Source organism: Rhinolophus sinicus, chromosome 3, assembly GCF_057876585.1.
Source record: "Rhinolophus sinicus isolate RSI-liver-muscle chromosome 3, RSI-T2T, whole genome shotgun sequence".
NCBI classification, from domain to species: domain Eukaryota; kingdom Metazoa; phylum Chordata; class Mammalia; order Chiroptera; family Rhinolophidae; genus Rhinolophus; species Rhinolophus sinicus.
In genome coordinates, this window is record NC_142503.1 from 12,980,370 (window position 1) to 12,992,657 (window position 12,288).

At 33.7% G+C, this 12,288-nt stretch overlaps 1 protein-coding gene across 5 annotated transcripts in view; it reads right to left on the reverse strand.

Moving 5' to 3' along the window:
• CDH18 (cadherin 18) overlaps positions 1-12,288 on the reverse strand; it is an 893,359-nt gene that overhangs the window by 44,376 nt on the left and 836,695 nt on the right. For all 5 annotated transcript variants that reach the window (XM_088796449.1, XM_088796451.1, XM_088796448.1 and 2 more), the window contains one exon: positions 8,898-9,034. In XM_088796449.1, coding sequence (XP_088652575.1) covers positions 8,898-9,034 — 137 coding nt within the window. The remainder of the gene's footprint in view (positions 1-8,897; positions 9,035-12,288) is intronic.

Genomic DNA, 12,288 nt, shown 5'->3' on the forward strand with positions numbered 1-12,288 from the left:
CCTTACCTTCACCCTTTGTTTGGCAGGGTGTGTGCACATGCATGTGTGTGTGTGTGTGTCTTGGTGCACCCTTATGAGTGTTATATTTTATAACCTTAATTTATTTGGGAGAGTTTATCTTAAAAGAGCACTACATGGTATTACTTATGATTTAAAAGGAACATTCTAGCAGTTCTTGGGATAATAGATCAAAGGAGGCTACAGTTAAGCCCAAAAGTTATTTAGGAAGCTACTGCCAAACTCCAGGTGGAGGTGATGGTTGTTTGGACAGGGGTGGGAGTGATGGAAATGGTATGAACTGGTTGATTTATGGCTAAGTTTAAAAGTATAGCTTACAGAAGTTTCTGATAAATTGCATGTGGAGCACGAGAGAAGAGGATCCAAATATGACTCTGAATGATTTACATGAGCAATCTGAAGACTATAGCCACCACTACTGACGTGGATAAAACCTCTGAAGGAGCAGAGTGATAGAAAAATTGGATTTTAAGGAAAGTATTTATTTGGGGCATTTTGAGTTTGAGACCTCCAAGAGGCGATATTAGGGTGGCTAATATGCACTTCAGGAAAAGAGTAAGCAAACTTTTGTGTATTTAAATTTGAGAGTTATCTAGAGGTAGGTACTATAGAAACCCATTAAATTAGATGAAATTACTTGGGCAATTACTCCAGACCAGTCTGAGGTCTGAAAATCAGGAAATTCAAAGATCAGAGAGATGGAGAAGAATTAAGCATCATATGAAATTGAAGAATGAGTGAGAGATAAAAATAATCTAGAGAACGGTGTGTCCTTAAGCCAAAGAAAGAAACTGTGTCTTGAAATTGTCAATTGTGCCAAATATTGCCGCTCTGTTGAGCAAATGGAAGAATTAAATTATGTTAGATTTTGCAATATTGAGGGCAAAAGTAATTTTGGTGAAGGATAGAAGATAAGAGTCTTTTTAGAGTGGATTTTAAAGAGCATAGGGAGAGAGTGCTGGCTGTGAATACAATGGTGCATTGCATGGCAACACTTCAGTAAGACCACATATATGATGGTGGTCTTACAGATTATGATAGAGCTGAAAAATCTCTATTATCTAGTGACATCTTAGCTGTCCTAACATCATAGTACAATGCATTACACAAATACTGTTGTATAACAATTGCCTATAGCATTCAGTAATGTAACATGTTCTACAGGTTTATAGCCTAGGGGCTATAGGGAAACAGAATCTGTCACCCCAAAATATGCCTATTTGTCACAAACATTATTTTAAGCTGGTTAATTTTAAGAAACAACAGACATGGGAGAATCTCTGAAAACCAAGTAGATATTACCCTTTACAAAAGATATTAACATTGGTAACAGAAATATTCATTTGTAATGGTGTCTCCTTTGCTGTACAAGAAAGGAAGGTGGGTGATGACCATATTTCTAGAAACTCTTACAAGTGAAGAAGACAATTAATGAAATCTACATAATAACCTTACCTCCTTTACTGTGCTTTTCCTGGTAACCTGCAGTAACTGACTCCCCTAACCTCTAACATCTTTTGTCTTTCAGCAGAAGATGGCATTTAGCTTGGTGGCTTTAGCCATTTTGGTGAGTTACTCAATTTTCCTGGGTCTCTCCCATGTATACAGGAGGTATACATGCTAGTAAGTTTCTATTTGTTTTTCTTCTATTAATCTTTTATTACACGGATTTCTCAGCCATGAACCCAGAAGGGAAAATTATTTTTTTACTCTACAGAGCAATAGGCTATAAATACAGAGGGTGCAAAAAAAAAAAAAAAAAAAAAAAAAAAAAAAAAAAAAAAAAGTATACACATTTTAAGAAAGAAAGGGAAAAATACTGTATTAAAATTGTAATACTCAACATATACTGGTAAGAAAAGATGAATAGAAGTTATGAGTATACATTGTTGACACCCCTGTTACAGCATGGGTTTGGAGTAGGCTATCCCATCAGGGTTGTGTATACCTGATGTGCACTCTGATGTTCGCACAACAACAAAATAGCCTAACAACACATTTCTTAGAATGTATCCCCATCATAAGCTATGCATGCCTGTATGGCCAACTCTTTCAAGGAATTGTTCAGCCAAAGGAACAGAACAATAGAGTTACAGCATGGGGAAAACACTAGATCAATGTAGGTTTTCAGTTTTTGTTTGCTTGAGTCAATTTTATTTTCAGATAAGAAATAAAGCCTATTTAATGAGGACAGGGAATTGTGTATCAGATAGAGGAAAAGGAAAATATAGGAAAGATGAAAATAATTGACGGTGCAGTGTCTCAGTGAGCAAGGAAAGACAGGGTTCAGGGAACACATAGAGAGGAGGTATAAACATGGTGTGGAGAAGTGATTCACAGGAACCAAAGGAAGGTAGATATATGGGGACCAATGCCCTTAATACTAGTTAGGTTGGTAAATATGATGGCAGGAAACGGTAGAGCTCCTTTTCTGATTGTTCTTATTTTATAAGTCATGAGAGAAGCAAGATTACCTGATACATGTAAGGATATTGGAAGAGGTATGTAAAATTTGAGGAGCGACGAAAACTATAAATATCTAGCAGTGATGTATACAATTGCTTTCGTTATTAAAGTTTGTTTTTTGAATAAACATATTTGTTCTAATTCGTCTAGAATTTGATGCTAAGGTAGGACAGTGCCTGTGCAAAGCTGTCAAATGTATGCACATATCATATGAGCAAAAAAATAATAATAGAATGTGGTAGATACTGTAATAGCCTCACTGAACAACTCCCATGTGTAGAACCGAAGGGGTTTGAATGGAATTGACTGCAGATGAAGATAAAAGGATGGGTTTTGATTGTCCTGAGTCAAAGTGGAAAACCCTCACCTTTGCCATAATAATAAATCCAATTATGGGTACATTCCATGTATTAAATACAATTTTTATAGACAGCAAATGGAGGTTAGCTTAAAAATGAACTGATTAGAGCAACATTTTTAACAGTTATTCAAAATGACAATTTATTGCACCTTGAAAGTGAATGAATATATGCTCAATTTAAGGTGGCATCCATCCTGTTAATATATTACAAAGTTAACGTAGTCCTTATTGCTTGTTACTATAATATAGCAACACAACAGCAAAAGATGAGATAAAAAGCAATGTAGAAAAGGATAAATCATACAGAAATGGAGATAGAGACATGATCAACTCAAGCCTGAAGTCTAACTTACCTATGAACTTTTCAAGTACATGGGTCAATAGATTTCTTGTAAATTTTAGAACAAATTAAATTAGTTTTGGACATCATTTTCTAGTAATCTGTTACATGACAGGTCACTAATACACTGATAAATACATGTATAAATAAACATATCAGAGGGTATTTTATTTTATTATTGTTGATCACTTGTTAAAGCAAAACCAATTTCTTTGTGTGTTATTCCCTTTGTGTGCCACAGAAAAAGTGCCAATTAGGATGCTTCTGCTTGCTAATATGAACATATTGTGGAAGACAAGTTTCATGTATCAAAATAAGCATGTTGACAATAGGAAAATAATGCATGGAATCTGAAGGGACTTAAAACCACCCACTCTTCAGTAATATGCTTTGTATCGTTACACACAGCTGCGAACAAAAATTTATTTCAGATTAAAAGGCAACAAGGAACGAGTTCATAAAATCTAAATTTAACATCCACTATCTGCAGTTAATAATTGGACTGAATTAAAATCTGTATATCCTAATTTTTTAATGTATTTGAAGGTGGACTGAGGAAAAAAAAGAAAAGAAAAAAATCAGTGAATAAAGAATATGTTTACAAAAGAATATGTAAACATCAATGTCTGGACTGAGTTACATAATCTATATATAGAAAAAAATGAAACAGAGAGCTGAGGCAAATATTTATATCAATGCAACAACATGTGGCTGTTGTTTATTTTGTGAGCTCTAGTGACAGCAGAATCTTTTAGGCTCATTAGAAGTATAAATAAAGTAGCATCTCCAGACTTTGATTCTCTTGAAAGTTCAATTGTCATACAAGTAATGAGTGATACAGTCTCACTGTGCTGCATGGATCAGGTGGAAAACATTCTCTCATTTAGTGCATACAACAGAAGAAATAGGATATTTTAGGGAAAATAGGAAATATATGATTTAGTGATCATTGAATTGTAGAGTGAGAGATAAGTTTGTTGGGCAGTTATGTGGAAAAATGAGGGGCAAAACATATCCAGGTGTTTAACAGAGTTTTATTAACCAAGTTCCATGTGTCAGGAAAATTACTATGTATTTGGGAATACTGTGACAACCAAAGATAAAATAGACCTGATTCCTAGACTTGAGATTTTCACAATCTAACAGAAGTAAAAGTCATCATAATAAAATGCAACAGATATTGTATTTAAGATTAATAATGATAAGTACTATATTTAAGGCATATATAGAGGATAGAAGGGAAGGAGATTTAAAATTTGCCTGAGAAGTTCAGGAATATTTTACAAACGTGAGATCTGGAAAAGTACTTAAAAGGAAATAGCTGTTTGTAAGGTATAACAAAATTAGAAGAGGGTATTGAGACATAAAAGGATTACAAAATTATTGAAACAACATGGCCTGTTTGAGGATTTGTGACCAAAATGTGACATACATTTTTCAGAGGGTCATGCTGAGAATAGAGAGGGCCAAGACCTATAAACAAAAGCCACAAAAGTCCATTATGGATGGAGTTCATTTATTAGGCAATCAGGATGTTGTGTGAGTGTACGCATATGTGTGCATGCGTGTGTATGCATATGTGTGTGCACATATGAACACTTGCATGCTTGTGCATGCCCATAAGATTAGTACTAAAGAATGCTATGACATAAATCAAATTGTGATCAGAAACAATGTTACTTAAACTGAATTCACATTAGAATTACATAGGGTGGTGGTTCTCAAACTTTGGCGTGCATGAGAATCACCTAGATGGTCTGATAAACGTTAGAACACTGGGTCACAACCAGTTCCTAATTTGGGGGTGTTCAGATATTTTATCAAGCATTATACTCTGTGTTTCTGTGAGGGTGTTTTTGAATAAGATTAACATTTACTGATAGACTGAATAGAGCAGATTGTTCTCTGTAATGTGAATGGGCCTCCTCAACGGAAACATAAATGGCAATAAGAATGTGACAAGATGTTCCACATATGAATCATTAGGGAAATGCACATTGAAATACAACTATACACCTATTAACGTGGCTCCTCTTAGAGACCCCATGTTGTCAACAACACTGATGACACCAAATGCTAGCAAGGATGTGGAGCAACAGGAACGCTCATCCATTGCTGGTGGGAATGTAAAATGGTGCAGCCACTTTGGAGACCGCTTTTCAGTTTCTTATACAACTAAGCAAACTCTTCCCATATGATCCGACCATGGTACTGCTTGGTATGAAGGAGTGGAAAAGGAGGTGAAAACTTTCCACACAAAAACCTACACATGGATGTTTACCGCAGCTTGATTATCATTACCAAAACTTGGAAGCTACCAAGATGTCCTTCAGTAGGTAAATGAATAAATAAACTGGTACATCCAGACAAGGGAATATTATTGAATGGTAAAAAGAAATGAGCTCTTGAGTCAGGCAAAGACATGGAGGAGACTTAAATGCATGTGACTAAGTGAAAGAAACCTATCTGGAAAGGCTACATACTGTATTATTCTAACTACATGATCTTCTAAAAAAAAGGAAAAACTATGGAATCAATCAAAATATCAGTGGTCATGAGGGGTTGGGGTGGAGAGAGATAAATAGGTAGAACACAGAGGATTTTTAGTACAGTGGAACTACCCTGCTTGGTGCTATAATGTGAATGCATGCAATGAGACATTCATCCAAACCCATAGAATACTGAGTCAACACTAAGTTAAACTATAGACTTTGGGTGATTGTGGTGTGTCCATTTAGGTTTCTCAATTATAACAAATGAGGTGGGGGAAATGTTGATTGTGGAGGCTGCTAACCATGTGTACAGAGTATATGGGAAATCTATGTACCTTCCTGTTAATTATGCTCTGAACCTAAAACTGATTTAATATAAAGCCTTAAAAAAAAAAAAAATCTGGTCTGAAAAGAAATTGTCAACTGCATTTCCCAAATAGAATATACTAGAAAAGACTGATAATGTTGAGACTAACACTTACAAACAACTGTACATGGAAAAACTCCCAACATTATCAAACAGGCACTTAGGCCAAGTAAGCAGTGCATGAATGTATACTTTTCTGAACACAGTCCTGTAATATGGCCATAAAAATCTTAACTAGTGCTCATTCTTTCAATATACCTGCTTATGATTAGGATTAAATTACATTTAGTGTTGCTCACTGAGGTGTCTCTAAGGCTTTTTTCTTACTATCCATAAAATTCAGGATATTACAATTTACTATACTGTTTTACTTAACTATATACGTATTAACTCATTTCTCAGATGAAGTAAATTATATATATATATAATGCATTTATATATGTGTGTATATAATACATTTATATATGTGTATATAATACATATAATGCATATATATGTATTATACATATACATATATATACATATAGGTGTGTGTATATTTATATACATATACATATATACATATATATATATATATATGTATATATATATATATATATGTGTATATATATATATAAGTGAGTGTATATTTAAGGCATTCCCTTAGTAAAAATGGGCATTTCCTTTGGTAATGATTGCACATAATATAATTTTCATGACATACATGAATTCATGTATAGTCATAACTTAATTTCTACTTGATACAAATATTATTTGGCTGAGGGGACATTTAGAGCAATCAAAGGTATAGTTTCAGATCAAAACACCTCTAGAGTTGAACTTGAAGTTATTTTATAATAAGTTTCTATAGGTTCCGAAAAACAAATAATATTCTCTTCAGGGATTCTTCCCTTCCATATTCTATATACAGAGACTGTTCCCAAAGAACTACATAATGTTTTCTGGCTCTTTTAAATGTCCTCATCACTTCTTCTTGAATATATTAATCCATTCATTCCTTTATTTTTTCAACTAATTTTCAATGAGCTCTTATCATTTGACAGTTATTAAATTGTCCTCCGATGACTAAGAACATGTAATTCTATACCTATTCTGAATATTTTGAAAATGAAAATTAACCAGAATGATCACAAATGAACCCACATGTATTCTTTACAACAGTCATTTAAAAGGAATTAGTGAATGCTTATTTTCAAAGAGAATGTCATGTTAAAAAATTTAAACAGAAGCTATTTGAGCTAACTTTGCAGATGTAAAATCTTGGAAAATTTAGGTAGAATAGAAAAGAATAAAGTCGTATACTTGTCAACTTGTTTCAAAGGACATTATCAAAGTGCATAAACCACAATGAGTTATCACCCTACACAGATGAAAACGGTATAGTTCAATGTTTAAGTCCCCCTAAAATTCACGTTAAAACAACCCCCAATTGATGATTAGCAGGAGCGGCCTTTGGGAAGTGATTAGGTAATAATGGTAGAGGTCTCATGAATGAGATTAGTGCCCTTAGAAAGGGGGACACCAGAGGACACCACCAGAAGGCAGCTATTGAAGAAACAGGAAACAGGACATCATCAGAAACCGAATGTGCAAGCACCTTGATTTTGGCCTTTCCAGCCTCCAGAACTACGAGAAATAAATGTTTGTTGTTTAAAGCACGCAGTTTATGGTAGTTTGTCATAGTAGCCTTAACAGACTAAGTCATCTATCAAAGCAGAATAGAGATTAGTGGCTTCCTGGGTTGGGGTACAAGGAGGGGGGCTGGAGGATCATGACTAAGGGGACAGGATTTTTTTGTGGAGTATTGAAGAGATTCTAAAATTGCTTGTGCTGATGAATGCATAATCTCTGAATATACTAAAATCCACTGAACTGAACTCTTTAAAAAGGTGAATTTTATGGTATGTGAATAATTTCTAAATGAAGCTGGTAATGTCTCATACTTCTGAAAGAGAGCATAATTTTGTTTTACATAGCACTCTTTTCTAATGTGAAGTATTACTAATTTCTAATATATTTATGGTTCTATCATGAATACATAGAAATTTTTTCTAAATGCTGACAAAATTTCTGCATAAAATTCTGGACTTGGGGTAATTGGAACCTTCAGTTCATTTCTCAATATGTAAAGGAAAACTTCACTGTTATTACAGTAGGCATGTTTTCTAGAATTTTATTCTAATTTGAACATAGCCATAAACGCCTTTTTTAATTCACAATTATTGATATTTATGTTTTCTGTTTTTTTGTTTTTAGATCTTAGGTATTCACCACAACCCAATATTCTGGAAGGGAAGAAACAAGAGTCTCTTCAGCTATATCTCACATACTTCTCTCAAAGAGGATTAAACCTGCCTGTTGAAATTCCAAGAGTTATTATTTTATTGTAAGTTCTCTAAATGTTGATAGAAGCTTGAGGAGGACATTATATTGGCAAAATTATTCAAGAACAATGATGGATTTCATTTATTTTTCTTCTAAACTGATGAAGAACTATTCTTCCAATACCTGATGGCTTAATTTTAAGTAAGGCATAAGCACATGAAAGAGCAAGTGTCAAAATTAGAAGGAAACTAAATATTTTGACACAGACATGAGAACTAAGTATTTATGATGCCAATTTTCCTCCACTATGCCAGGATTAAAGTAAAGGAAGAGGTATATGATTTATTCACTTCATCTGACAACGAGTAAAATTGTATCGGACACATTCTGTGTGCTCTGCTATATCCTGGCATCAAAAACAAAACAAAACAAAAAAACTGTGAGAGCCCTGCTTACGAGAAAATCTCAGTATAAATCTTCATGAACAAGTGACATGTTTTCCTATAATACATAAGGTAAATAGCTTACCATTTTCTGAAGCAGCAACTGTGATGTTGTACCACGGAGTTTCTTCTCTATCAAGAACATGTGTAGTCTTAATAGTTCCAGTATTGGCATCAATATTGAAAAATCTGTCATCTTCAGCATTGTAGTCAATGAAGTATCTAGAGAACAAAATAGATAAATCTTTTTACACGATGTTACAATAAAGAAAATAAAACTGACCAAGGGAAGTATTAAATTAAATATACTCAAATATGTAAATGTATATATTTAATTTCTATATTTAGCTCTTAATATTTCCCTGGCAACTTTATGTTTGCGTAGAACTGACACTTATTTTTTTATCTCTCTTGGTCCTTAATGCTATGCTTTGTTCAATACTAATTAAAAAAAAAAAAAAAAAAAGGCAACCTTAACCAAATTTCATGAATAAAATGGTAAACAGTAAAAACACAGTGATTGATAACGGAGAATAAACAAACGAAAAATCACCTATGGGAAGTCCTTCATACATTGGGAGAAAACAAATAAATGTATAATTAAACTTCTCGTTGCTATATGAACCAACAATTTAGGATAGTATATGTCAGAGATTAATTTACCTTAGAGTTTCATTATGGTTGAGATTATATGATAGATATGAAATGAAAACAAAACATTTTAATTTATTTACCAGTACCGTATTTTGCCGCGTATTCTGTGCACTTTTTGCCCAAAGTTGTGAGGGGAAAATAAGGATGTGCATTATACGTGGGTAGTACTAATTCCATACCTATATAAATGTTTTTAATTCTTTTATTTATGCTTATGAGTTAAAAATGTAACTCTAGAAATCACTAATAATATTCATATGCAAAATAATACCCTGGAATATGATAATCGGTTATACTGAACATACTATGAGCTTGGAACAACGAACAGTTCTTGGTTTTCTACGATGCGTAAATATCGTAAGTTTGTTACTGGTATCTAAAATTTCTTGTACTGTGTATCTGTTCTTGTGTTTTGTAATTATTTGTTGCATAAAATTTATTGTACCATAATATGTTAAAAATAAATGCTAAAATTCCTTTATAATACAAAAAGTACCTAAATGTAAATAAATAAAAATTTGAATTAAAAAATTAAAGCAAGATTTTTTTCCCCTGAAAGTTTGGGCCAAAAAGATGGGTACACATTATACTTATACATAGGAGTACATTATACATGGCAAAATACAGTATATTTCCATAACCTAAAACCCATTTTTAGTCAATGCATGAGAAATGAAATAAATGGGTGGTAGATTGCATTACTGGCCACGAATCTTCTTCCCTCTGTAAAGCATGTAATTTGATAGGGCTCTCCCATATCAGATTTGGCCTCTAGCTTTTTTTGGCAATAGAATAAGTCAAAAGCAGTGGTGTCCTATGCCGTATTTGGGGCTACGTTTGATGAGACTTGGCATTTTCCCTCTCATGCTCTGCCACTGCCTCAAGAAGCACATGCCAGAGCTAGCCCACTCAGAAAGAAGATGAGAGACATTGGCAGAGTTGTCCCAGCTCAGGTTCCTCAGCCTAGAGTTACCTAGTAAATAAGCAGATGTACGATTGAATGCACCGGAGACAAGCAGAGCCAATGAAAAAAAAAACAGTGTAGTTCAGCAGACCCTCAGCTGACTCACAGCTGTATGCACTATCATTCTAAGTCACTTCTTTCTCTATCCCTGAGTTTTGGGCTTTTACATTATCCAGCAACAGTTAATTAGCGTAAATATTAATAAATAATAATCATATGTTCTAGAAATACTCAAAACCATTTCTAGAACTATTTAAGAAGAGGACTGTTTTCTCCTTAAATCTCTAATACTTCTTCCCTTTTTGTTAGTCTCAACTTAAGTAACATTTTTATCTATAATAGATAGACGTGAATTAAAAAAAAAAAATAAAAGAAAGAATTATTACATGAAAAGTGCCAGGGATGAATTTAAATGTAAAAAAATCAAAGTGCAAAGATCCAAATTAAAGATGAAGCCTGATTTGTTTTGAAAACAAATGTATGTTTTAACGTGGCATGCAGAATGAATGAAGTAGATGGTCCGGGGTAAGATAAGGGGGTCCTGCAGCACAGGGTAAAGAGGTTTTACTTTTTTAAAAAAAGGAATGGGAACGATTTTTTAAAAATTTACCTTCTGGAAAAATCACAGCGACTACTTTAAATCTTGGATTGTAGAAATTTAAAAACAATTCAGACAAGAAATTAAGTCATCTTGCATAAAGGTGGAAAAAAGAAGGGCATGAAAACAAGTATATACAGCAATGCTATATAGCAGATACCACCTACAGAAATGTTTGTTGAAATGGTATTAGTAAAGGGGAAAAATTACCAACGACTCCATTTGTGTGTTTTGTGTGTTTGTTTGGTCTACCATATAATTGATAAAGACATAAGGAAAAAGCACTCTGGGAGAAAAACAATTTGGGAGAAATCAATCATTTGGACACATTATTCCTTAGATGTCAATTAGATAAGCATGTGTAATCATAAAGCAGAGAATTGGATATGGGTGTGTAGTTCAAGTGTACTTTTTGAATAGGAAATATAACTTTGAGATAGAATAGTCTAAATTTAAGGTAATGGGGACTGTATAATCTAATTTGGGAGACAGCCTTAAGAGGAAAGGAACTGAAATATTGAGCAGTATGGCATCCAAACTTTTGAATCTACAGCCGCAGCTGTACATAAAAGAAGGTGCTAGCAAAATGAAAGGAACAACCCAAGGTTGGAGGAAAACTGAAAAGAGTAGTTTTAATAAAATATGAAAACATGGTTTTATTACTGTCTATTCAAGAGTATATCGCATGTGAGTATATGAAACCCATGAGTCATGACACTTTGTTGGATATCATTACCTGACATCATTACCTGGCAGAAAAATGGTGCTTTATGTCACCAGAGAAGTAGGTTCAACAAATTATTTTTTCCTAATAAGGGAAATATAAAGCACTGTCTTTCTTGAAGGGAATGGCCATTTTGAAAAAGTGAAATATCTAAAAAGGCAAAATTCATGCAAAGGTTGAGTAGAATTGGGTTCCAGAACACAGACATAAGGGTTTCCATTGAAAGTAACAGAGGCACTCCTTCCATATTAGCATGAGGGAAATCTCAGAAGTCAGGTAACTATATAGAATAATTAATTGTGGTACTGGGAATATTATAAAATTCATCCTACTTTCTGGAATAGAGTATAAGTATAATTGAAATACAACCCCACACCTCTCAAAAGCATGACGTGTTAACAAGATATGCAGAACATATTGTCAAGGTATGGAGCCTTATAAAACCTGTGGATACACATGCCCAAACATGGCAGAATACATTAATATTACCATGCAAATTGAGACTACAGAGCATCCCCCAAAATCTAGGAGTTCAT